General features: G+C 37.0%; 1 protein-coding gene and 1 pseudogene across 8 annotated transcripts in view; one reads left to right on the forward strand and one right to left on the reverse strand.

Annotated features, from left to right (window-relative positions):
* The window catches only part of PIK3C3 (phosphatidylinositol 3-kinase catalytic subunit type 3), a 67,601-nt gene extending 44,605 nt beyond the window's left edge, over window positions 1–22,996 (forward strand). For 5 of the 8 annotated variants that reach the window (XM_031607045.2, XM_031607047.2, XM_090132581.1 and 2 more), the window contains 3 exons: window positions 10,128–10,218; window positions 18,726–18,851; window positions 22,260–22,996. In XM_031607045.2, the coding sequence (XP_031462905.1) occupies window positions 10,128–10,218; window positions 18,726–18,851; window positions 22,260–22,274 (232 nt within the window). In that variant the 3' untranslated portion in view covers window positions 22,275–22,996. Of the gene's footprint in view, window positions 1–10,127; window positions 10,219–11,541; window positions 11,617–16,636; window positions 16,676–18,107; window positions 18,519–18,725; window positions 18,852–22,259 lie in introns of those variants that run through there. The other 3 variants (XM_090132578.1, XM_090132580.1, XM_090132579.1) reach the window with 3 other exon arrangements.
* On the reverse strand, window positions 5,124–8,219 carry LOC149913180 (uncharacterized; annotated as a pseudogene).
* Window positions 22,997–27,893: the final 4,897 nt, after the last annotated feature.

The following is a 27,893-nucleotide window of genomic DNA, read 5'->3' on the forward strand; positions in this document are numbered from 1 at the left end:
CTTGTATTTTGGATGTTGTTTTGCCTTTAAGCCGGTTTTTCTCTAATTATTCTTTATCACGTATCAAGCACTTAAATCACGTACTGCTTTACTGCTTTACCCTCTTCCAGTTTAGGTTAGTGATGATCAGAATCAAATTCTTTCCCTTGAGAATGGCATACATAAACTTAACTGGATGAAGGTCCTGCAGGACAAGTATAAGCTGCTGTGTGTAGTAGTCAAGTATGATAGTAGCTTCTGCAGATACCTGCAGGAAGTTAAATCTTTTTAGACTTATTTACAAGCAAGCAAATCACTCTTTTAGATCTGTTTCAACAGAACACAGGTGAGCACTCTTGTGGCCAGTGATTGACGTAATGGTTAAAGTTCCTTCAATATCTGGATCACATAGTAAAAACCTCCAAGTACATGAAAAAAAAATCAGTTATATGAAAAGAATGTGAAAATTGCATGTATGTAATACATAGACAATGGTAGGAAATATCAGAAAAAAGATACAGGTCGTTCTCCTGCTAATAGTGAAATGAACTGAAAATAAGGAATTTTTTTAATAGACTGATGTTAATAGATTAAAAGCAACGCAGCAGAAAGAAAAATTATGATGCATTGTTGGCAAACAATACGTATAACTTAAGAGAACAGTCAGAAAGGCTGACATGTATTCCATATTCTAAATGCTACTCAAAATTCTTTGCTAATATTGTATTTGTTAGTTTTGAGACAATTCAGAGTTGTTTGTGTTGATTAAATCTAACTATTTCAGTAGAAGGGTCTGTTATATTGTTGAAGGATTATCTGTTGCATTAACCAGTATTTGCTGCAGAGATCATAGTTGAGCATGAAGTATAGTGGTGATTTTGGAATAAAATTGAACTGCAGATCAGTATGTTTTCATTTTAATTCTGGAATTGTAGTTGTAATTATTCTCTCTAATATTTGTTCAGGATAATAGGAAAGTATTTTTAAATTGTTCTGGATATACATTTTCAAGGCTTTTAACATAGAAGAATAATATTGGTATTACAGTAACTATTACATTCGATAGCTAGAATTAAAAATGATCATGATTACTTGCTTAATGGGTTAGGAAAAGAATCAGTAATTAAAGAGAAATGGCTTAGCTCTAACAGTTCTATATATTGATGCAGACCTATTCACAGATATGTCTTCTGGTGAAGTATGGTGAAATCATAACCTCTTTACTAAGTCAAATTTCAGATACCATGTTTGTCATCTTCTTCAATTCGTTATATTCTTAATTTCACTGGGTTATAGACAGTTCTATGCGTGTATCAAGTGCTGCATCTCAGTCTTTTAGTGTTTGTGGTAGGATGTACTTGCACAGCAAAAACAAAAATAATTTAAAGCTTGTAAGTGAAAAAAGTTATGTTCTTTGTTTTAGATAGGAAGTAGTTTGGTACATGATCATTGTTGAGAGCTTTTCTTGGTTCTTTTGTTAATTTACTTTTTTTCCTGGGAGATACGTCTTACTACTTTTCTGAATGCTGATCAGTTCTGTGTATTTGTCAGCAATACTCTAATGAAGTAGCAGCCTTTGAGTGCTAACGCTGCTGCAGGGCAAACTGTGGCTGGAGAATTTTAGTTCTCACTTGATTTGCGGCAGCATGTTACACTCTCACTGTACATGTTGAGCTTACTTAAAAATGTTCAAGTCCTGTTTTTTCAGCTTTTCCCTTCCCCAGTGAATTCCTATTTCACAAGTCTTCAGCAGGATCCAGTAGAAAGGAATCTAGCATTCCTTACTGGCATCTTACTTACATCTGTAAGTTTGTTTTGTTTAGTTTTAGAGTGGGATTCTAGATTACATTACTCCTCACCAGGTTTGATGTTCAGTTTGAGTAAGTGGTTACAGGTGGGAACAAAAGAGTAGATAGTAACTATGGTCTGAATCTATAATTTGAGCTGAGATTTGTTCAATCTCAATGATAATATCCAGCCAGGTAGAACAGAGTGTTTTTCCCAGACTATTCACAATGGTATCATAGACAGATGGGTGGTAACGTAAAGAATGAAGAAACTGTGAGTAGCAAATGTAAAGCTGTGATGACTGTAGGAAAGAACTGATTATTTGAAAAGGCTGTAGCTAGGCAATGCAAGGACTATATAGTCTTCTAGAAGAAGGGTGTTGATTGTTAAGAGATAATGTGAAATAAGTGGGATCAAATCAGTATTGATGGTGTTTTTGCTATGAAGAACAACTTTAGGAAGAATGATACCGTAGTGTGTTATAGCTGGTTGGGCGCATTAGTGACTGAAGAATATATATATATATGCGTGTCTGGAAGAGACAGAATTAGTTTCAGAGGGTCCCAAGTGTCTCACTCTGATTTATAGGAGGAAGAGGAGGCTCTTTTAATATCTGTATACCTGGCGTGAGATTAAGAAACAACGGTTCAAATGTTGCTCCAACCAGTTTATTACAGATCTTAATTAGAGAGATGGGGAAGGGGAGGACAGACACCATTATGAATTAGGGTAATGGGGAAGGGAGGGAGGGCGATAGAAAAGGTAGGAAAGAAGAAGCAAGGAGTCTTTATAGGAAGCAAGAGGGAGATAGTCACCACCATGGATCCAGTGTGGTTCATAGTTCAGCCATTGATCTTCAGTAGTGGTGGGTCATCGGGCGTTGTTGTTCTGTTGACGACAACGATAACCATGGGATGATGGCCCCTTTTCAATGCTTTCAGAGTGGTCGAGTCAGCTGTCTTTGGAGTGACAGCTCAAATCCAAAAGTGATTGAGGCAGCTCTCCTTGGAGTGGCAGCGTCCGGCTTTGGGGTCTTAGCAGAAACTCCTTTGTTCCTATCTCCCTGGCCTTGCCAGCAGATGAGAGGGAGCAGGGAGGCGCCAACTTGTATCTTGCCTTCACAGGATACAGTGGCATCATTCCCCAGTTTCCCCATAGCAAGCTGGAGTTATTTGGTCACAGGCTAGATCTTCCACCATTAAACACTCCTGAGCACTCTCTTCTGGAGGCAAAGAGCTAAAATTGTCCTCACAGTGATGTTGATTGCCACAAGGCAACGCCCATCACTCATCTCCTAGACAAGTCAGTCTTATCACAAGAAGTACCTCAGGAAGCAAGCTTTGAGCCAAAAAACAAAGAAGGATTCTCACACCACCCCGTGGCTCAAAGATGGCTTGAAATGAAGCATAAGTGACCTTCTGTGGTGGTGAGGAAAAGGGAGAAAATAAAGACAGCAAACAAGCAGGAGGGAAGGAGGAGGGGGAGAAGGGGAAGCTAATAGTTACACAATTACTACAAAAGATTTCTTGGGCTTGGTTACAAATGTTGCCCTGATCTGTTGGACTTTTTCATTATTAGTTGAAGTGATTACAAAGTACATGGAGGATACAACCTGTATAAGTTGGATAAAACATGGACTCATACTAGGTACAAACATAGGAGTTGCAACAGCACACAAAATAGGATAGTTTCACCCAAGGGCATTTTGTTTAGCAACTTTTTCATTATCATGCTATTTTTACAATAGAACAATTTGAGTCATTCAATTTGCCACAGACACCACCCGGTGACTCTTCAGGAGTGGTGACACAAATGTTATAATGAATAAAAAGTAGAAAATGAAAAGAGACAACCATACATTTGGCAATAACTATACATTTAACAATAACCAATAATAATAAATAAGTAAAACAAATAGAGCTATTTGTGTCAGCTTCTTTCCCCACCCAGGAACTCCCAGTGTAAGCCAGGATCCAGATGCGAATTCTTCAGTAGAGGTTGTGGTTTTATGAATAGCCATACAATACTACACTTCAGTTAATTCACCAAAAGCATAATGTTTTCTAAAATGATTTAGTGTCATGAGAACTCTCCACTTGAGCATTCCCAAAGCAATTCAAATGCTGAGAGAGATAAATACTAGTTTGGCAAGTTCAAGTATTGTTACAGTCTACAGAACATTTCACAGGATAGTGTGTGTAGGATACCACCACAGTATAAACCATCAAAGAGCAGTAATCCCAGAAACATACACATCTCTTATCAAAATTCAGGCACTTTCCAATAACAGTGTTTTGGATGGAACTCCTGGACTGGTGTGACACTGAAAAGCATCAGTACAAAAGGCTTTATGATAGATTTCTTTTGTGACCACATCTAATACACATTAGATGGGTCCCTTGATTCATTTCCCAGTTTGTTAGGAATTTGGAAACACTGTGAAGAAGTTACACATAAATCATAATGAGTTTGATAAAATGGGTTCAAAGAGAGGGTCGAAAGAAATGGTATCACTGTGCAGGAAGTAGCAGTAAGCCAGGATGACCTATAAAAACTCCGAACCCACTTGTGAAGTTTTACAGATCCTAGGACTAATATCAATCACCTCCCACACCCACAACAACACAAAACATAATACTATGGGGGAAAAAAAAAAAAAAAAGTAATCAAGAAGTATATTCAGTATTTTAGCATGATCAAATCTTCAGTATTTCTGTCACAAAACATAAATGGTTAAAAAGTCTATTTGCCTTTTTGTGTTCTGTCAAGGTCCCACAGGGATCTTCTGTAGAATAAAACAAGACACCGACTTGCCCTTTTTGGGCTTTGTTAATATGGTTAAAAAATGAAGGAACAATCCAGCAAGTGTTGATGTCATATTCCTTTTTCGGGGTGTCTTTAGACTTCCAAGGATATTTGTTAAGGAATTCCGTTAAGGTTTAGGGAAGCGCCTCAGGTTAGCTGAGTCAATCCACACAGTCTGACCAGGGAGATAAAAGAGTTTTCCTAGCTTATCAGCCACTGAATCGTGACTCATAGGGATAACTGGCAAGAGTGGTGAGGCCTTTGGACTGAAGGTGTTAAATCGAGGATCTGGTTTCTCTTTGTTGTGAGCTTTTTAATGCATCCACCCTTCACTGCTGCCCCCCACTCACTTGGGAGGAGCGAAGACATCACTTTTCCAATGCCTTGGATAGCCATTCAGATTCCCTGGGAGAGGCCCTAGGATCTGGGGTTTTGCTTTCCTCAAGATTCCCGAGTTTTTGTTCTGGCCACCACTTAACTAATTTCTCTAACCTGACTGTGGATAATCCATTCATCAAATCTTGTGCAACACCCTTTTGACAGCCCAGTATTCAGAGACAGTTATATTTATGATCAGTATTCCACCTACCAGTTCTTACTGGCATTGAAACCCTTCCAGACCCACTGAGCTTTGGGCTAGGTGGCCTGGGAGCAAGGCTGACTGCTGCGAGTCTTACTTCTCTTGGCTCAAATTTACTAGAGGAAGAAGAAACCAACAGCCCATATTTTCTCCCATAGTTAATTAACTCTTGGGCTACCTCCGCCCATGTCCGTACTTTGAATCCTGACTGCAAATGGTTGGGGGTTACAGTTTCTTCTAACACTGCCCGGTTTCTTTCTCCCTGAGACACAGCTAGTATCCTTGCTTGTAATTGTATGCCTATGGGTTTCAACGATTCCGCAAGCCCTCTAATTGAAGCAGTCATTCTCTCAGGATCAACGGGCATCATCATAGGTGATTCATGATGTGGCTGCAGCTTTCTATCATACATTTGGAGACAAGCCTTTCAAACAACAGCCTTTCAAACACTATCTACTAACTAATCAGTTGTTCCAGTAATGGCAAGAGGGTCTCCCCTTTCTAAAGGGTTGAGACCATCTGCCCAATAGGCAGCCCTCTGTGTTAAGGACCAGGGAGCACGATTGTTGCCAGTAGTCAAAAGTATTCCTGGTCGCCAATAAGCTTCTGCTTCCTTTTCTGTTAGCAGAATCTGGTCTCCACCAGTGAGACTAACCCTCCATACATACTCTGTTTCTGATTCCTTTGGAGAGCGGCTTAAATCTTTTTTTCAATTTTGCTAGCTCAGTTGTTGAGAAGGGAATTTCCTTAAGATTTGTTTGAGGATCTAGATCCTCACTGTTATCGAATGTGCATTCGGTTTTTATCAAAGGATGCAGTGGGGCTAGAAACCTTCCGGTTTCTAATTTATCTAGCCTTTCCTTCATTCCTTGTAGTTCCTCCTGAGGAAAAGTTTTTTCTTGAGACAAACTGTGGGTTGACAGTATTGCTGGCATGCTTAGATGTTAACAATTCCTTAAAAGCCATTTGCAACAAAACCAAATTACGTTTCTCTCTTTCTAATTGTTCCTCAAGGTTCACTATTTGATTCTGCGGTTTTTACCAATTCTTGTGTTACTTTAACTGATTCCTGCAGTGCTTGTATAGGTTCGGTTTCTGCTGAATGCTTTTCATCTCAACTTCACGGCAGCCTTTAAAGCAGCCCCAAGTACTGCACAAATAAACGACTTTCCTTTTCCAGCTCCTGTACAAGCCTCATTTTGTAGAACACTAATACAATCCGAAACACTCCGCAAGTTATACCAGTTCTGTCATGCCCAATCCACACCTGATAAAGAGGGTCGAGCACAATGTTTTTCAGAAAGATTAAATAATTCATCTTCATTTTTCATGGTGGCAATGCTGTCACTCATTTTTCAATACGCTGAAGGATATACACTAAGGGAGAAAGAGGTATACGTATTCAAAAGCTCAGGTAACGCCTTACCTTTCCCCGGGGAGGCACACAACACCTATTAAAGAAATGCAAATGCTCCAATCACTCTTCCCTTTCTCTGAGGGAAGCACACAAAAGGGCTCAGATTTCACACTTAAGTTACAAGATACTTAAATCACAGAATGCAGAGGTCTTCCCGAGGAGGCATGTAATCAAAATTAGTTCTTACTTCCCTGAGAGGTATGCAAATAAAAAAGTAAAGTTTCAGAATATGGAGTGGTATTCCTGGAGAAGGACTCACGTTTAAGTTTTCACTCCATGCAACTCCAGGAGGTACACACAAAGAAAGTTTCAGACTATATCTGGAAGGACAACACTCTCGCGGTGGGTATCCTGCCTTCGACTACCATTAAATAAATGTCTCGCTCCGATTTATAGGAGGGAGAGGAGGCTCTTTTAATATCTGTATACCCGGCGTGAGATTAAGAAACAATGGTTCAAATGTTGGTCCGACCAGTTTATTATAGATCTTAGTTAGGAAAATGGGAAAGGGGAGGATAGGCACCATTATGAATTAGGGTAATGGGGAAGGGAGGGAGGGCGATAGAAAAGATAGGAAAGAAGAAGCAAGGAGTCTTTGTAGGCAGCAGGAGGGAGATAGTCACCATCACGGATCCAATGTGGTTCATAGTTCAGCCATTGATCTTCAGTAGTGGTGGGTCATCGGGCGTTGTTGTTCTGTTGACGACAACAACAACCATGGCGATGATGGCCCCTTTTCAGTGTTTATATACGTATACAACACACATGAAGCTCCTCTGTGGGTGTAGAGTTTTATTGGATTTCATATATTTTTACAGAACTTCAATGTTTTTAGCGCTTCCTGTTCAAAACATATGTTTAATCAACCTCAAATGCGGGTGAACACTCCTTCGTTTGCAAATTAATTTGTACAGGGCTTTGAGAAAACAAGTGTAAGTTTGATGTTTAAGTGAGAACGTTTCTGGGTTAATTTTATGTGCTTGATGTAAGCTTCTTAAACCTGGAAAGAAACTAATTCTTTGTCAGTGGATTGAGGCCAGCCATGACAGAGGCCTTGTCAATGTAAATGTCAAAGACATGGCATGACTAACAAGGTACAAACATCACTTAGAACTGTTAAGAAACAAGAGCAGATTCTCAAAGCATTCATTTTTCTACAGATCAGATTTCTAGCTTTATTGTTTCAGCAAAATTTCTAATGTTAGGATGGAGTTGGGTTGTTGTCCCACTCTGGACATCTTGTCACCTGGCAGCTAGCCCTGTCTCTCCTTGTGTCTTACGTCAGTATGTACATACCTTTACATCTGGCTATTGATCATGTTTTTCTGTTTTCTGCTGAACTGCAGTACTACATAGGACTTTTTCAGGAGTTACCATCAGTATCTTCAATCTCACCATTTTTCAGCTGCATCCATTTACACATTTTGTCCGCTCTCCGGTTTATTCTGTACTGCTTTACCTCCCATTGCTGTCCACTTAATTTCTTACCCCATAACTCAAGTTCATAGAATCACAGAAATATTAGGGTTGGAAGAGACCTATCTAGTCCAACTGCCCTGCAGTGAACAGGGATATGCACAGTTAGATCAGGTTGCCCAGAGCCCAGTCCAGCCTCACCTTGAAATTCTCCAGGGACATGGTAACAGCCATATCACTTGGCATCCTGCTTCAGTGTCTCACCGCCCTCAACGTAAAAGAAGTTTTCCTTATGTCCAACTTAAATCTACCATTTTTAAGCCTGAAACCATTTCTTCTTGTCCTGTCACCACAGACCCTGCTGAAGTATCTCTTTCTTTCTTCCCTATATCTCCCCTTTAGATACTGAAAGGCTGCCATCTCAGTCTTCTCTTTTCCAGTCCGAAGAGCCTCAGCTCTTTCAGTCTTTGTAGGAGAGCTATTCCATCCCTTGAATCATTTTTGTGGCCCTCTAGACATGCTCTAACAGATCCATGTCTCTCTTGTACCAAAGACTCTCCATCTAGACCCAGTACACCAGGTAAAGTCTCATCAGCACAGGGTATAGGAGCAGGATCACCGCTCATGCACTGTTGGCCACATTGCTTTTGACGCAGCCCAGGATATAGTTGGCTTTCTGGGCTGTGAAGGTGCATTGCTGGCTCATGGCCAGGTTCTCATCTACCAGTATTCCAGGTCTTTTTCGTCAGGGCTGTGGTCAGTCCTCTCATCCACCAGCTTGTATTGACAGTGGATGTTGCCTCAACCTAGGGCAACGAAGACCTTCTGTTTGGATTTATTGAATCTCATGAGATTCAGCTGGGTCCTGTGCTCAAGCCTGTCCCTCTGAAGTTGCTTTCATCTGATTACTAAAAGAGCAGTAGAAGCAAAGGAAGGAGTATGTCTTTGGAAATTGCTATCGCTGTAAGCTAACAATGACTTAGAAACAGTCTTGACAGAGTAAAGCTGCAAGATTTAAGTATGTTTAACATGAGACTTGATAGTTTCAAGCAAGTAGAACAAATTTTCATGAAAACCTATGGTGATTTCTGGCTCTACTGCAACTTGGCTGCCATATTTCTTTGCCCAGTTTGGAAAACGAAACAAAACAAAACAAACAGAGTAAATTTTATTTCTTTTTATTTTAATCTGTGATAAAAGTAATTTTCTTGATTTCAATCCCTTGCCTTTGTGAAAGTGAGGCAGAACAGCTGAAGCTTTTCAGACAGAAGATTTCTCTCTGAACAGTTCAAAATAATTGCTTGTGTGCTAAATAGCTAAAACTTATATTGGAATAGGAAATACTAGTTCCTGTTAATAATTAAAATAATTAAGTGCAAAAGATTTTGTGAGTTACAGTTCTGTGTTCCAAACAGTTGCCAGGTTGTATATATTCTGAAATTTTCTAATAGGTTTTGCTGCTGTGAATTCGTTTTCTACCATCTAAAAAGCACCTAGTGCTTTTAGGAAAGTAATATTTTGGGTTTTGAAAATTCTTACATACATTTTCTCTAAAAGAAGATCAGATGTCTTTAGAGAGAGCAAAGGAAGCTTCACTTTATGTTGAACGGCTTGGAAATTATCCGTTCAGTAAGCAACCTACAGTTAATTTCCTGCAAGGGTAAAATGATGTTCCTTAGAAGATTTGGAAGTACTACCAGCACTTTGTTAAATCTGAAAACTGCTGTTTTTTCTCTTCAGATGGTTATAAATGATACTCGTGCTATTGGAGTTATTTCAGCTTAACTGGGCAACTGCAGACACAGATCTGGTTAAACCACTTAAATTCAACCTGTTGAGGCAAGAGCCCTTGCAGCAAAATGAAAAATTATTTCTTATTCTGAGGACTTCATTTGTTTGATTGTTAATTTATATAATACTACTGCATCGCTACTATCCTTGTTAATATAGAAAAACTTTGAATCGACATTCTAGGATACGTTTGTCCAAATATGTGTCCAAATAACATATTATGTACGAAATTTTTCTGAAACATTAACAATTCATATTGAGATGATTTTGTTCTTTTTAATCTAAATTGTTCACAAAATGTTTTCTTTTGTACATGCAAAGTGCATTTACCTAATTTGCTCTTCTACTCAGGTACTCCAACTTGATCTTGAACTTATTTTCCCTTATGGTAGATGCCAACATTCCAGATATTGCTCTTGAGCCTGACAAGACTGTAAAAAAGGTAACTGGAAAGCTTTCCTTGTCCTTCAGTAACTAGACGCATAACTAGACTATGTTCAAAGTAACTACAAAAGTGCTTTTTTAGTGCTTTTTTTGTCTACTTTTTTTTTTTTTTTTTTTTTTTTTAAGAAGAAGAAATATTAGGAAATCAGCTATAAAATGGCTGAGCAGCAGAAATCTTAAATCCATTGTAAAATTGTATAATTGTTAAGTAATCTTAATCCATTGTAGAAAGGTGAGCAGGTGATTTTTTAGATAACGTGTTAGAAAATTTGTCTTGAATATTTAATGCCCATTAGTCTGCCTGAAAGTAATTTTGAATTTTAGTTGTGCTATTAAAAAAAAAAAAAAAAGAACAAGACCGTGTCTTTTATCTCTTGGGCTGAATGGTAGGTTTCTTTGGTCATTTAAGAAGTAAAGTAATACTATACCTTATTGTTGGAAAATTGAATAAAAGCTTTCAGTATTTCAGTTGATTTTTTTTGTTTGTTTGTTTCTTCTTTAAAAAAAAAAAAAAAAAAAAAACTTCAAACAAAAAAATCAATATATATTTCAGCAGACTCACATTAACTAAAGATCCTTTTTGGACTGACCAGTAAAATTAAATTATCTTTTTGTTACTCAGTAGCTGTTTCAACCATGATATTCTAGTGGAAGACAAAGATGGAGATTCACAAATACTTCTTTATCTAAAAAGGCATTCTGAATAGTAATGTTGATGGAATGTTGTAGACAGCACTTTTATTACCAGTAGTGTAGCAATACTTAGTCTTTTTTTTTTTTTTTTTTTTCTTTTTTAATACATATATATAGGTAACATTATCTTTGAGCTAGTTAGGCTCTGATCTTGCAGACAGCTGTCAAGTCATTTAGAAAATAAAAGATTGTTTTTGTTTGTTGATAAGTCAAGAGTACTACTTATCATTAAACTACAAGGAAACTTGTGTACTGTTTAAATTGTTCAGCACTCTTTAATGTTACAATTTTTCATGAGATACAGCTATATCCCTCTTGTGGCATAAGACAAACCAATTCATTTTGGCTTAATAAGATGAAAAAAGCAGGCAGTTTATAACATACTTACTGTATTCTGAGCAAATTCTTCTGCTGAACTGGTTCTATGTCACGTATCTTTTACTATTGAAGCAGATATATTGGAGTGATATATCGAACTACATTGCATAGGGTTAAAGCAATAAGAAAGATTTTTCATGAATGACCATGTGATTCCTCAAAGCATTATGTTAGGCAATAGCTTGGGTTGCAGTCTAATCCATCACTTCACAAAGCAGCATAATGTGTCCTCCTTTTTTCTAATATGCAGGGAAGTACTCTAAGTTGCACAAAATACCTGCATGCTCGTGAACAATGAGATGTAAAAGCATACTGGCAAGTAAAATGTGGCATTAGAAATATCTATTATTTTATAAACTTCTAGAAAATAGTATTATCTTACAGCCTGAATGCGTGTTAAAAGTTTTATAATCATATAACTCTTCTACATGAAAATAAAATTTTCATATATGATACTATCATCATAAATCAAGGATCTTTACAGCCATTTTGTATGACTTCCTTTCTTATGCTTTTTTTGTCACCCCCTGTGGTGTAAGTTGATATAACATGATGCTAACTAATCAGGCTATAAAGGTGGTTGAAAGTTTGCCCTCCTTAGGTTTGGACCAAGTAGAACACAAAAGAAGACAGTAGAAAAAAAGTATTACGTGTTTTCCCTTTAACATGTCACTAGGTGACCTTAGTTTTTTAAAGCACTTTATTTCTACTGTGTTAATTGAGACTTTTTAGAAATATTTGAGTGCAAAAGACACTCTTAAGGAAAATAATATCCTAGAGAACAAGGGAAGGCACAGAGTCTTCAGAGTTGAAAGCTGTTTTTGCCAGAGAGTTATCTGCATTCCAGTAACATATTACATCCTGAGGAACTCTCAGAATGTAATTTTATAATCAGGTTTAGTATCTGTGAGAAAGCATATTGTCTGGGTGACATTTCTGTCCAGTGTTTCTGATACATTTTGGGAAAAGTATATATTGAGTTAAGACGGAATTGAAATAGCAGCTTCTCATGTACAACTTCCTGTAGAATAAGTATAGACTACATCTGCTTGACATGTTTTATGGCACAAGATGATGTAAGTGGAGTTGGGCTTTCTGTTCCTGTCATTTTTGAAGGTGCTTTCTCCTTCTTGTTCAAAAGAGACCAAGATCTACACAGGCTGATTTTGTTTATCAGGGAGATAAAGGCAATGTGGCTGTTTTCTTACTGTTAGCACAAAGTGTACCAAAAACTTCCAATGACTTCAGCTGGAGATGTGGATTTTGCATAACATCTATGTTCAGAAATTAAACTGGTGCAGTCTTTGGTGATACATTCTCACACATAAGAATGGACTGAAAAACAAATGTCCACTTTTGCTTTAGGTGGGGGGAGGACATTTGCAGTTTCAACTTTCATGATTATTCTTTCAGTATATATAGAATATTATTTTCAACCAAATATCCACCTTCACTTTGTACCCCAGTAATTCTTTGAAATTGAAAATATTGTTTCAGTGATTCATTTCCCTCAATCCAGTTTCATTTTGTGCTTTTTCCAATAGGAAAAAAAAAAAAAAAAGGTTACTACCAGGTACGCAAGTTGTCTCCACCCCATAAAACCATAGGAGCCCTTCTCAGATTTTTTTTTAATGCTTTGTATAACAATAAAACATGAATTTTTGACCAAGAAAAAAAAGAGAAAGTAGAAGCAAAGCTTAAAATTAGTTGTCTTTTTCAACCTTTTGTCTCCTTTTATACTCACTGTACTATTTATAAGGAAAATTGTCAGTGTAGTGTGCTTCAACTCATGGTTAATGATACCATCTCCTGCTGCTGTGCTCTGATTCAGGCTTCTCTGAAAACCTACTCTGGCTCAAAAATGTCAAAAATGAAGTTAAATTGAAAAGTAGTAGAAGATTCTTCCCAGTATATTCTCAGTTTCTCTAGATTCTGAAGCTATCACCTTTAAATTTTCCAGTCTTTGCTTAGTCTTTTCCACTTCTCATTTTCTTGGAAAAGGACTGAGCCAAAATCTGTTTAGGTTGACGTGTCAGTGAATATCTGATGGTACAACGCAAATCCAGTCCTACAGTTTTTCTGCCTCTGCTATTAACTAGCCTTTTTATTTTCTGTGCAGCTGCAATGCTTATTGCTAATAGTTAATTTTCAAAATTACATAATGCTCTAATTTTAAGGAGAGATAACTAAAATGTGCAGTGAATTATATAGCCAGCTTTGCCTAAGGAGGAAGTAGACTATCACTCTTCAGACATAATAAAAGTATTCAGTATTATAGTATTATCACCTTTTAACAAAAAAAAAAAAAAAAAAAAAAAAAAGGTTTTGATTTTTCTGCTGGAAAAGCCAGATGACTTCTGTCTGTCCTTCATAGCAAATTTGACCTTGGAATTAGAAAACATCAGGGACCAGTGATTCATTGTCACACAAAGAAGTGGGCAGGCATTGAAGGACAGTGTTATAATTGATTGAACTGTGTTTCAGATGCCCACTGATTAAAAGAAGGCACTGTAAAGATGCTGCAACTGTAGTGTTTATAAGTGAAGATAAGTGAAGGTGAAGGGAACATAGATGGCATAAATATTGTCTTCCTCTAAGCAGAAGGTAACTGCAGTTTGTGAAAGTAGTTCAATGTTTCTTTTACATTAAACTCATCAAGGTGAAATTACTCTTGTTCTACATAAGGTGGCAGACAAGGTTTCTGAGCTAGCTTTGTTTCCAAACCTGAGTTCATTTATGAGGTTTTTCTGTTTTTGTTCTTCTTTTTTCTCACCTGGATTATAGTAAAACTCCTTGTCCTCTTTCTTCTTCTTTATCACAATGGATAAATGAGAATTGAGTTTGCAAGTCAGTGGAAAGACTTCTAGTTTGTTGTCTGATATGCTTTTTTTTTAATGTGGATTTCTGTCCCTTTCCACCTAACTGAAGGTACTATTTGTTGAAAGATGGAGCTAGGGAACATATCTGAGTTTTATTAATATCAAGAGGAGATCTATGATTTCTATGTAGGAGAAATAAACTCAATTTTGCTTGGCTGGAATCTCTTGATTTCAGTATTTATGTTTACCTCCTCCTCTGAGGTTTATTCTTTGTAATACTGCCACAGTGACACTGAGCTCATTTTGCCTAGGTAGAAGTTCATTTGGGTAATGATGTTGCAGCTTTCCTGTTTATAGATTGTTGATTCTGCATATATATATTCATTTTGAAATCCAAAAAGGCTGGAATAAACCAGAGTGAATAGCATACAAGAATAGTCCTGTGTTCTTATTTCATTACGTTATGCTGTTTATTTGATTATTAGTACATATTTGGCCAATATTAGGAAATTCTAACATGTAACAGTGATCTTTGTATATTGCGTGAACTAAAACCCATATTTTTCTGTAAGATCAATTTAGAGATATCTTTACTGGCTTCTATGTGAAAACAGTAATGCTGAAGTTTATACCAGATCATTTGAAAACTATAATCTGTTCAAATCAAAGCCTTCAAAACAAAAGCTATTGTCAGGATAGCCTTTCAAATGAAATTATTCATGTGAATAGAGCATCTGAATAGTTTGTATCTTGAGTTGTTTGAACTGTGTTGTAATCAAGCAACAGAAAACAGAGAAAGCTTTTTGAAAAAGATAAAATGTGGTAAGGGTTAAGCCAAGAATGAAATTCCAGTTTCTGCTACATTAACACTGAATGCTGGCTATTATTATCATTTTTAGGACATAACAGTAAAAACTCAGAAAATCTCAATAAATATTATTAATTTGTTGACTATCAAATGACTTTGAGGTTTTTGTAGTAGCTGATGCCTGCATCCAATGTGTACTGTCACCCAAAGAGAACACTGAAGTTTATCATACGTTTGAGTAGCCAACTTTGCAGTGAACAATTCTGTATTACAGTGATGAAATTAGCTAACAGCTAGATATCTAGATATGTAGCTAGTTATTGAAGTAAACTCCAGCAGTGGTACTTCATGTTGCTGTGAGAATACATGCAGTCTTTGGAATGGCTGGCTTGCAGTTAGTTTGAGAGTGAAATAGCATGAAGAGGGTTTTCTTATGTATGCAGTAAGTTAGCTCAAAAAATATTGCTACTTTTTTCAATAATTCTGTCAGTTGTGTCTGCAGATTCATGAAACATGAATTTGGTTAACTGCACTAGTATTAATTCTAAACTGAATTTGAGTATGTTAGCAGTTGTGCAGTGTGTAAAGACTTGCTATATATGTAGGAATCAAACCAAGCACCCTATTTTTGTTACTGTGCTGTGTTTTCAGCTTGTGCTTGACATTTAATTTGGGGTAGATTAAGAAGCTGGCACTTAACCTAGTTTCTCCTCTTGTAGTGCTTTTCCCTTGAGTTTATTTCAGCAAGAGTTGATAAGCCTAAACCTACGGTTTTACATGTGATGATCCTGTTGCTAAGCAGTATTTACTCATGGTTATACTATAGAACTTGTTTTTGTTGTTTTGGCTTGCGACCTGCAGGAGTTTCCCTCTTCTCCCATATGTTCTGCAGCACGTGATAGTCAGCTTTTATATTCCCTTCATCAATTCATTTGAAAGTAATTAATACTTAAATACTTATCCCTAAATTTCCACACTCCGATATTGTTTTCTGAGCAGTTCTGCTTAGTTCATCTTCATTACATCTTTCCCTTCTGAACTTCTAAGTCCTGTGAGTCCATGTAACTACATTCTTTTTCGTTTGTTTTGTTTTTTAAATTAAATTATCCAGTGTGCAGGTTGACAGAAAGTGGGCTACTTAAGATGCTAAAGTTCAATATTAGTATTTTCATAGATACTGTAGTTTATACTGTCTTGAAACCCATAACAGTTCAAGTTCTAATAATGAAACATGATGAAATACATTTAAAATTATTGTATGTATGCAGTTTGGGGTTTAAAACTTTCTTCTCTGGAAACAAAGCAAAAACTTAAATATCTTCATCAAATAAACTTATTTTCTCTTTGATTAAAACTAATAGCAAACTAATAAGAGCTATTTAAATGACAAAATGAGAACTCTTAGTAAATAATTCAAATTGAATATTTTTTTATATATTCATAGTGACAGTTATTCTTAGTTGTGTAAAATGAGGTAATTGTATAACTCATCAGAACGTGACCTCCACAATTGCATAATATCATGCAAAAATCTTTTGCTAGTTGCACATCTAAAAGCTACTGGCTTTTAGAATACATGGTTTACTTTGGAGCTGAGAGATTTCAAATAACAATTACTGTTGGTTTTGTTACAAGAACCATAAGTCAATGTATATTAAATTTGTTGGTGATGTTACAGCTCTGGAGGTAATTTGTCACCATGCCATACTTCTTCTCAGCTAGGTTGCAGCAGTCATTTTTAATTGCAGTGCTGAAAAACTTTCAGGTAAGGATCTCATACTCGGCAGCATTTGATCCTGCTGTTACTTGCAAACTGATTTTAGAATCTAACTGTGGGTAAATCCACATACATAAGCATCCCAGTCTGCTCCTGGGGAAGGTGGGAAGTAGCCTAGTCATTAATCCCCTAGAGTAAAGTAGCATCATAACATCAGTAACTGCATGATTTTGAGTTCTTCTGTGAGCAGATCGGAAAATAGCTGAAGTGCTTGAAAACTATAGTTAAAAAGTGATAGTGTTTGTGGAATTGTTTTTATGTTTCTTGGAAGCTGCAGTTAGAAATTTGCCTAAAATCTCAAATCACCTTTCCAGTAAACATGAAAATAATTATGGTGGAAGCCTATGGTTTTTGCTGGGGAAGTATTTAAGCTTGTGCATAGTTGCAAGCATGTGAAAAGTCCATTAAGTCCAGTTGGATTCTATTTCACATCTTACTGTCAAACTTCTAACATGTATGTGGGAGATAACAAACACTTACTATGAAAATAGAAGTTTTACAGTATTAGCCTGAAGTACTCTCTAATTCCCTTCCTGCTGTTTGCTTTCTTGAGATTTTGAATGTTTCCATCTTAATCTATCCTTCCATACTGATCATACTCCTTTTTGAGATAATATTGCTGAAGAGTTTAATTTTTTGTTGGTATGTTGAAAGTAAGAATAGAGTTGTGACTATATTTTGAGTGCAGCAGTGTTATCTTTCCACACTTGGCCCATTAACTTAGGCTTTTACTGTAGTGCTGTAAGGTACTTCTCGAGAATACTTTGCTTTTGGAAAGAATGCAGAGTAATAATTAACTGAAATCTTAGATGGTTTTGTTGTCATAAAAAAAAGGGTGGATGCATATATGGTATCCTTCATGTGTAAAAAGGATACAAAAGGGAGAGAGAAGATTATGATCTCTCATTAATATGGCTTTATTAAGAACATTGCTAAAATAATTTCGCATTTTTGTCAATGCATAAACGTAAATGAATAGAAAATGTTCAAAAGAACATTTTGGCTTACAGTCTGTCTTCATTCTTACCTGGGAGAAGTTCTAGAAGAAACTTAGGTCTTTGACATTTGCCTACTTGAGAGATTTGTGGAGTTCTTAAAAAAAAAAAAAAAAAAGCAATGAGCTCAACTGTCAGAGATGGAAAACGGGGAAGTTTGGATAGGAAATAAGTAACAATTTTTACGTAGGCAGTTAATCACTGAAACAACTTTTTGCACATGCATCACATCGTAAAACCTAGAAATTATGTTTTGTTATTCGTAGTACTATATCAATTCTTTCCATCAGATTATTTGAACTCATTCAAAGTACTTACTTATGCACCTGACTCTCATAGTATGTTCTTGAGGGATAAGAAGTATTGTCTACGAAACTTACTTAGCTCCTGAGAAGCAAATTTTTTGCTTTGTTTTAGATATTTCAGCTCTTGCCAGTTCTGTGTACAGAGGTTTTGAATACTAAAGGAAAAATCTGCAAGTCTGTAGTAGGAGTGCTTATGAGATGTTGCCATCTGGAGCAGTCCTGAACAGTCGCCTTGAAATTAGTTGGAATTCACAAAAAGGCATCCGCTATGCCTTTGTAAATATTAATGGATCACAGTTATTGCCATGGCTGAAATAGGGCAGTATAGATCTTTTTTTATTACACTGCTTTTGTCTTTTAATTTATATACAAATTGCAGTTAACAGGCAAAATGCTTTATTTGTACAATGGATACAATTTTTAAAATATGTTGCTTTAAAAGAAAACTGTATGGAATATTAGTGTCTCCATCTAGCCATTCATGGAGATGGTGTTGGGAGGGTTTTCTTGCTTTTTTAAATGCACATTTTAATGAAGCAGTTCAGAAATCTGGCATTTTACATAAACATTGCTAATTGCCAGTAATCTGCTGTAATTTAGAAGTTAAATAGATTATTTACTAAAATTCTACAGCTTTAATGCTAATGTCTGCTACTGTTAGTTCGGATACAATAGTGTATGCTGTAACTGTTGAATTAAATTCATGTTTGACATGAACATCCCATTTCAGGTACAGGACAAGTTCCGTTTGGACCTTTCTGATGAAGAAGCTGTCCATTATATGCAGAGCCTAATTGATGAAAGCGTCCATGCCCTCTTTGCAGCTGTGGTGGAACAAATTCATAAGTTTGCACAGGTGAGATAGCTTCTTGGTGTTTTTTTCTGAAAACTGAGTGAAGTCAGATTCAGAGTGGTAAGTCCAAGACTTCATTGTTACCACATTTTTCAGCAAGTTCAAAATGTATTCTTGCTGACACAGACTGCAGAGCAAGTTCTCAATGGTCCTAGAAAATTCTTTAAAGCACTTAGCAAACATACTTGTTGGGATGTAACTGACTGCCTTACCAGTTCTACAAGAATTCTACAGGAGAAAAATAAAGAACTCTTGTATCTTTCATTCCCACAGTAAATGAGTGTTGATAGATTTCCTTCCTTTCCTACCTCTGAAAATTCTTGAGCTGTGCATTGCAACTACTTACCTCTATAATTAAGGCAGCAGCTTGCACAACAGGGTGTGTAGGAGGGGCCAGGGTCTCTGCTCAAAAATCATCCACATTCTCTTCAGTAGTGATATCCCTGTTACGTTAGGCACCTCAAAACAGGAAGAGTTCATTCAGGAATGCAGCTTGGCCTGAGATCTTGTATTGGGAGAGTGGGAAAAGGGCTACTTGCTTCCAGAAGATGTCAAGTAGTGGAGGATCTGCATCACCAAGTAAAGGAGCAAAATATTGTCTCTTAATAATGAAGTTTATTCCTGCTAGAGTTTGTAGACTAAAGTTGTTAACCGTATTTATGACTGCTATCCTACTGTAATTCATAGTAATTAAAAAAAAGTTAAATATTTGAGTGAAGTTATGCTAACAAAAAATGTTTTTTCCTTACAGCTATTAAAGTTTGTGCTTATCAGAGATTTAAGATTTTGCAGTACTTGAATATTAGACTCTTGAGAAGAAATAGATTTGAGAAAAAAGATAAAAGTGGTTTCAAAAGCTAGACATACTGATATTTTTTGAATCCTTCAGAAGAGAGATCAAAAACTGATAAAATCAGATGTCCTCAGTCTCTGTGGCTATTCATACTGCTAAAGGAGTTCCAAAGAATTTACTGTTCTGCGAATTAATTTTTTATTTTGAAGAACTTCATTACAATGCAGGGGAGAAAGTAAAAATGTCACTTCCATCTTCCTATGTATTTTATAAAGGTGATTTTACATTTTTGCTTCAAAATTTGTTATATATTATGGATGAATTCGATCATAGGTTGTGGAATGGTAATTTTATAAAGTGAAAAATGCCTAACACCTCAGGATCTTATAAATAAAAAAGGCCTTTATAAAGATCCAAGATTAAAATTTTCAAGTGCCTCCAGTATGTGTGTAGACCTTTCTTTTAATCACATACCGACAGTGACTTTTTAAGACATACCTTTTTACTTCGTTGGTATTAGGTGACTGCCAGTCTATACCACGTAATTGTTATTGCATTTGTGAAGCTGTTTCAGTAAGTCAGAGTTTATGGATCTGATTTAGTTGACCTTTTCTTTTTCCACTCAGACTTATTCTAGCTTGACCTTTCTTCAACCCTTACAACTGCTTTTATAATCGCAAGACAGATCTGTTTGGAATACATAAAGTAACCAAGAATTTGAACCTGAGGCTTCTAGATCTAGAATGGTGTTTTAAGCAACAAGCTGTTTTTCATGAGGCTGTGAACTTTGTGTGTAGAGTTTGTGCTGCTGTAGTGTTTGACATCTATGTCCTTTAGCTTTTTTTTTTTTTTTTTTTTCTATTTTATTTCCTGGGTTATGTGCTTTAAATATTTTAGCCCCATGTGATACAGGAGTCTTCTGCTAGTTTTGGAGTTCTGATTGTTGCCTTCATTCATACGCTCTAAATAGCTACAGCTGCAGGCTTCCCCTTGCAAGAACACTGGATGCTTATCTGTGTGAGGATACAAAAAGAATAGTCACAGATGAATTGGCAGTTCATGAGTATTAACATTCTAGAGACTGTATTAAAAAAAAAAATCAAAATGAAATGTGTAAGTTTATTCTCCTTATATTACAAAATGAGAATAGGACACTTTGTAGTGATACTTACTACTTCAATAGTCAAAATTTTCTGAAGCTGTCTTCTTTTTAAGTATTTGCTGTTGAAGTCTTCAGAGTCTCTAAATTGTTGAACAAATGAACAATTAATGCATCATTGAATTTGCAGTAGTCACCTTACACAATGGCTCGTTGAAGCTTTCAGTTTGTTCATGTACAATACTGCATTGAATTGCTGATGATCTTCCTCTAAATAGTCATAAAAATTGTCTCAAAAAAAAACCCCAAACAACCTATGCAGGTGTAATGGTACTCACTTAAATAGTGAATTAGGTCCTAAAACACCACAATTTTCCATTTTTGAAATGCCGTCAAGTTTTTATTGTTGTTGTTGTTGTTGTTTAATTTATCAATGGGTATTTATTCTCCTTCTGCTTCCAAAATAGCCCTTTAGGGAATCTGTGCTTTCCACTGCAACTGTTAAGAGCTTTTTAATAAGGTTGGTTGTTGCAGTAACCATTGTGTATGAACACTCTATATGTCACTCTGTAGGTAGCAGTGTTCTTCTGTAAAATAGACTAGGTATTCTGGCATCAGCATGGTAGAGTTCTCTTGTAATAAAATTGTGAATTGGATTCAGTTCATGTGAAGCCTTTAGTTTCTAATGTGTTATTAGGTATTTTACAGACCTTTTTATGTGGTATTTATTCCTAGTGGTTATCAACGAACTCTTGTCTTGATGTAAATAAATTTAATATTTAGAATAAGTAAATCGTGCTGTACTGCATTGCTTGAGATGAGAAAAAGTGCGTAGTAATTTCAGTTGATATTAATAAAAACTGGATAGCTTTTTTTCCCCGGAAAGTTGCTTTTATTTTAGCATTATTTCTGCAGAAGGGGAAAGCACTCTCTATTTGGAATAACAAACTTCACATTTGTTCCTTGTGAATATACAACTCAGATCAGTTGTATCCTGGGCTAATGTTAAGCATTGACTTTTAAAAAGGGAAAACATGGAAGATGAAGAGAGTCCTACCTAAAATGTATTTGTGCAGCTGGGATTGTACTAATGGCTGTTCTCTGTAAAGGAGCAAACTCAATTTAGACTATAAATGTGAAGAGGCTTTAGGATATCCCAAAGCTGTGTTCCCAGTATTGCTACATCCCAGAATGTAGTAGTGATTCTTTTTACTCGAGACAGTGCTTCTGGTTTTATCATTTTGGTGGGATCCAGTCTTGCTTGCCAGAATAAAACGTGGAATATCCACCACCAGGACTGTGTACATTGCATGCTACTATTTGTCCAGTGCGAGGTAGAGTTGATTTCTCAGTTGTCTGTTCTCTTGAAGGATTGTGAAAATCACCTGCCTTTTTGGGCAGCAATTTTCAGTGTCTTTCAAACCTAGAATTCAATTTACTCTTAACTTTGGTTTCTAAGAGTAAGTAAAGGTTGAACAAATTCCTGTTGTTTTTTTTTTTTTTTTCTCTTCCCTTTTAGTACTGGAGAAAATAAGCCCTTTCCAGTGGGAGGAATCAAGTCTTGGAAAATATTCAAGAATAAACTTCTCAAGCCTTTATGGATTTCACCAAACAGTTTTGAAAGGCAGAAGTTAAAGACTTGGAAGCGTGGAGAACTGGGAGCTCAGAAGAAGCTTTTTGAGTCTTTGTTCTCTGAAGGTTTAAAAATAACCTTTTTTTTTTTTTTTAAAGAATGTTATTTATACCATCCATCATGCATGGGTACTCTGGAATTTCTTATGAGCCTCAAAGGTTGATGTATACAACTTCCTCCCAGTTCACCTGGAAGATGCTGGATTTGATGGCAATATTTCCATATTTAAAAATCAAAATAGTTACTGTACTGAGATGTGTATGTACAAAGTGCAGCACTGACGTAACTGTTCCTCACTGCAGAAAAACATGGGATTGTTAACCACTCCTCTCCTCCTACCAACTTTATTCCAGCAGTAAGTTTTAAATATAATTTGTATGATCCTTTCTTTCCGACCTTGGGAAACGTTATCGTTTAGAAAGGACAATCATTTCTTCCCTGCTTACAAAAATGTTTTTATCTGCTGATAAGTTAGCCAGCTGTAGGCAGTCAATTAAATGATCGCTAACCAGCTCAGCAACCGTAATGCACAGTGAGCAGTTCAGTATTTCACACTTTAACTCTGAATGTTTTCTGTACAGTGATTATATATTCTTGACTCTAATAAACTCTTTGTTATTACAGTCTTGGGTTGTTCTGTATTGTCTTTTTAATCTTACCTGCTGAGACGTGGCAGGTGGTTATGTTTTTAACTCTTAGCTTTCTGAAAGGATTTTCACCACTGAGTTTTCTCGATTCAGGAATAAATTGACTTTTTTGCCAAATATTGAGTGCTTATTGAATCTGTTTTGAACAGTCAGAAAAGTAATAAGTTCTTCATAAATGTATCCTTGCAAAAAGTGCTGTTTTACTTCTTTTTCAATAATTATTTGTCAGGAGGAAATCCTTCCCAGTTATAAGAAGGACTGATTTGGTTATGAATCTGCTATTTGTGAAGCAGGTCTTGGTCTTTGCTGCTTCTACTAACAAACAGAATTGCTTTGATGGAGGAAGATCCACTAGAGCTCTAATAGGCCCACAGTTAATTCCAGTGTATTACCCAAATTTGCTTGTTGCACACAACATTGGTTAAAACCTGTCTTCCTCATGGTCTGTGCTACTCAGAGAATCTGTATTACCCTGATCTCTTTGTGTTTGCATTAGCTGGCAGAACTGCCGCAGAGCAGCCACAGCAGTACCTCCTATCTTTAGGTGACTCTTCTTTAAAAGAGTACTAATTACCATTGGTTGGTTGCAGTGGTTGCTGTCTTGTTCATCTGACAGAGATACAAATTACATGTGTTTTCTGTTACTGCACACAGTACTTTGCAATATACTTCTAAGAAATTTTTGAGAGCAGGGTGTTTTCAGATGCTTAGAGAAAACTTTACCCCGAAAAACGAAAAACTTTTCTGTCTTTTAAAATTATTTTGAAGGGGCATTCAGTATGCTCGTTCAGCTTAAGGACTTGTGTCATGTAGGCAGGAGGAAATAAGGAGTTTTGTTTTAAATGAAAAGTATCTTTTTCAGTATGTTAGTTTAAAACCTTGACCAACAGGTGTGAGAATGTTTAGTTTAACTAGTTTTCTATGTCTCTGTCTCCACGTAATCCAGTGGGAACATTGTGTTCATCTCCAGTAAGTTCTGAATCTCTTGAATAGCTCCTCAGGTTAATGTCGGACTGTGTTTTCACTCTGAACATACATTTTTGTTAAAGGGAGAGGGGGGAATGAAATGGTGCATAGAGTGGGACTGTGAGCTCCGTCAGCAGAGCGTGACACAGTTGTTGGTGGGAAACAGGACTGTACCAGCTGTATCCCTGTGTAACTTGTCATGTTATCCTATTAAACCTCTGCAGCAGAGAAGATAAATACAGCAGATGAAAGACTGTTTGTATTTTGTATGACTAGAGACACAGCATTAGGAAGTCATCTTGTAAGTTCTTTTCTTTGCCTTTCAACATTCATGTTGGTCTTGGTTTTTTTTTGTTTTTTTTTTTTTTTTTTTCCTGTAATCTCTGTTGATGTTTCTGTTGGGCTTGAAAGTGAGAAAAGCAAAATAAATGATTCCATGTATTCATGTTTTCTACTCTGCCTATGCAGTCATGTTTTGTTTCAATTCCCAGTGCTTCAGGAGCAGAAAGTGACACAGAGTGTATACATGTGTCTGTGTATATATGCGTATATGAATGTATATTTTATTTTTTTGTGGAGTGAGAGTGTGTGTGTAAAGCAGTAACTGGTGAAAAAGGTATTTCACAGGGTGGGAAAAAAGAAGGAGGCTGCTTTAATGTAAGGAGTTGTGCATCCTTTTAGCAGGAATTGTTCCTGTTCTTATAGACAGCTGTGTGACTTTTTCTTGCATGCAATCTAAAATAAGAAGCACTTCTGCAAGAGCTTGGGGGAATGATAGTTTGGAAAAGAGGCGGAGGAGCAGAAAATGGATATCTTAACACCTCACAGTGTGCTCGTAGAGCAAAGAGAGGTGATGTTGCTGAATGACCTGTCCTTTGTAGTCAGCAGAGGTTTTACTTACATGACCCAGTATAATCAGTCGATGATAAAATATAGTGGTTATTATGAAGTAGCTGAGTGCATACATTTATGGTATCTTAAGGGAGTCATTGAAAACAGATTGCTGGTGGATTGTGTTAAAATAGATTTTTGTAATCCCTTCAGTTGATGTGGTGATTCTTTGTAATAGTGAGACTGCTTGAAGTACAATATTTGTTTCGTCCTGTCTTTCCAAGCTTCTGTGATTTAAAAGAGGCTTTGTCTTGAGGGGAGAAATCTCACTTTGGAAAGGAAACTACTGAACCCTCATTTGTTTCTGGAGTACCAAGCAGTGAATTGGTTCACCTGCATGGATTCTAATCTGAAACAGCAGGAATGCTGCTTGGAGAGGAATTTGTAGCTCATCTGCACACAAAAATTAGTAAATTAAGCTGGCGTGATCTTTTCTGAATTGGGTTAAGCTGTATGGCAGTGGGGCATGAAACATCTCCACAATTAGAAGTTGTGCAAAATGTAGCAAAACCAGTTTAAATTATTTCATGTGACAGAACTGTGGTAAGCCTAATCTTTTCCCCATCCCTCTCTTTATGCTGAAGGATCAGAAGAAGGTGATTTTTCAGAATTGTTGAGGGGAGGACAATCAGTTCATAAATTGCAATATACAGAAAGTAAAGAAATAATAAGGGAGGATTGAGTCAATATGGGGTGCTCTGGGGAGCTCTGAGATTGCTTCTTCCATGGGCAGGCTGTTAAGTATTCTTCAGCATGCAATCCTCACAGTCATGACCAAGAATGGCACTTTGGCACCTTTTCTATCTTATCAGGTGTTTAATTGGAAAACGTAACTGATGGATCATACAGATGCACATTCCACAGAGTCAAAAAAAAAAAAAAAAAAAAAAAAAAAAAGTTTCTTCTGTTCTTGATCAATAAAATAGGAAGATTATTTTGTGCAGTCTTTTCCCTAGTATTTTCTTTCACTGGGAAATGGACTGTAAAGTTAATTGTCACTAAAGGCTTTTTTCCTGCCATGCCTGTCTAATATAACATCTCTGGCTGATTAGAGACTGAAGGACCCACAATGTGAAAGAAAAATGGCTTTTTAAAATAGGTTTATTTTCTGGCACAGTCATACGTAGACAGCTTCCTAGCTGAGAATATGGAGATTAGTCAGCAAGTGCAACGTGCTGCACCACGATCAGTGCAATTCTCAGTATGTGAATAGATTGAGAGTAGAACTCCCTCACAGCAACCCTGTGGAAAAGGACTTAAGGGTTCTGATGGATGAAAAGTTTGACACGAGCCAGCAGCGTACACTTACAGCCCAGAAGGCCAATGGTAACCCGGGCTACATCTAAAGAAGGGTGGCCAACAGAGAGAAAGGGTGATAGTCACTCTCTGCTCTGCCCTTTTGAGATCCCACCTGGAGTACTGCGTCCAGTGACCGCAGCACGAGAAAGATGCAAAGCTTCATGGAACAGGTTCACAGGGTCCACAGAGTTGTTGCGGCCTTGCAGTGCTTGAAAGGAGCTTATAAACAGGAGGGAGACCAAATTTTCACATGGGGAGACAATGATAGAATATGGATGAATGATTTTAAACTAAAAGGGGGGTTAAATGTCATGAAGAAAATTTTCTCTGAGTGGCGGTGAGGCACAGGAACAGCACTCCCAGAGAAACTGTGGACACTCCATTCCTGGAGGCGATAAAGATATGGGCTGCCAGCTTCTCCAGGAGAATATTGTGATATGTCAAACCAGGTAGATTACATCTGCCCTAGGTAGACTACATCCTTTCCCTCATCCAGCAGGCTGATCACCTGTTAAGGAGATCAGGTTGGTTGAACAGGACCTGCCTTTCATCAGCCCATGCTAGCTAGGCCTGATCCTCTGCTTGTCCCTTGTAAGCCGTGTGATCTCCCTCAAGATTATCATCACCATTAACTTCCCTGATCAGGCTGTCTTAGACTGACTTAGAAAAGTCTCTGCTCCTAATAAGGTGCTCATAAACTTCTTCCCTTTGAACTTCAGGTAGAATTACCCAAATTCTATGGCTACATCCAGGTATAGAGAGGTGCCTGTGTGTCTTACCAGCAAGTCACAGCTCCCCAAGACAAAGGGCACTTTGTCACTACTACAGAGACAGGGCTGCTTTTTTCTAATACAAAGTGGATTGTTTTTTTTCCTTTTTTGGTGATGTCAGCTGTGCTCACTCAGTCCTGTCTGTAACCTTTCTAATGCAGTATCGTTGTCAACTGACATAAGAGGAATTCAGAGAGGTATGTGATGATAGCACAGCACCTCTAGTACCAGCTTGCATTCCCAGAAATAGGTTTCTGTTTCACCTTTTCTTTTTCCCTTAGGTTGTCCCTGCTGAGAGCCATTCTCATGTGGGTAATTTTCACTTCTGATGCTCACCTCTGATATGCAGTAACTGATACTAAATTTTCTGACCCAGAAGTGGAGGGGAAGACAATTGATGCTGTAATGAATCTGATCCATTCACAGGCCCAAAGGGCGAGGATAGCAGTGTGCATGGCAGGAAGCTTTCCTTTTAGAAGTGTTTCAGATGAGGTTTCTGACCAAATTCCAATAAGGCTTTACACCACAATTAAATTCAGATTCTTTTTCCAAAGGAAAGCACAGCAACAATGAAAAGTTTGGTATGAAAGATGAGGTCTTTTCAGAGATAAAATATATGGCAGAGAAGTGTCTACCTCAAGAGCAGTAATTGTTGAAATAATGAATTAAGGGAAAAATAGTGGTGTTATGTTATAAGGAGGTGTTTTGTCTTAATCACAAATGAGATTACAGATTTTACCTCCAGTTTTGCTTCACATTTGGTGAATGCTCCTTTTGAAATGAGAGTTGAGCAGAGAACAGTTACAATTCTGGCTGTGGCTTTCATTGTCGATTGGCCTTGAAGACTTTTCACTTTACGAACTCCAGTTTCCCTCTGAGCTCTGTAAACTTGGTGGTGCAAACCCATTTTTAGCTTCTCACACAAAAGTACCATAGCTTGGGGCTCT

The sequence above is a fragment of the Phasianus colchicus genome, chromosome Z (assembly GCF_987193195.1).
Source record: "Phasianus colchicus chromosome Z, bPhaCol1.hap1.1, whole genome shotgun sequence".
Classification (NCBI taxonomy): domain Eukaryota; kingdom Metazoa; phylum Chordata; class Aves; order Galliformes; family Phasianidae; genus Phasianus; species Phasianus colchicus.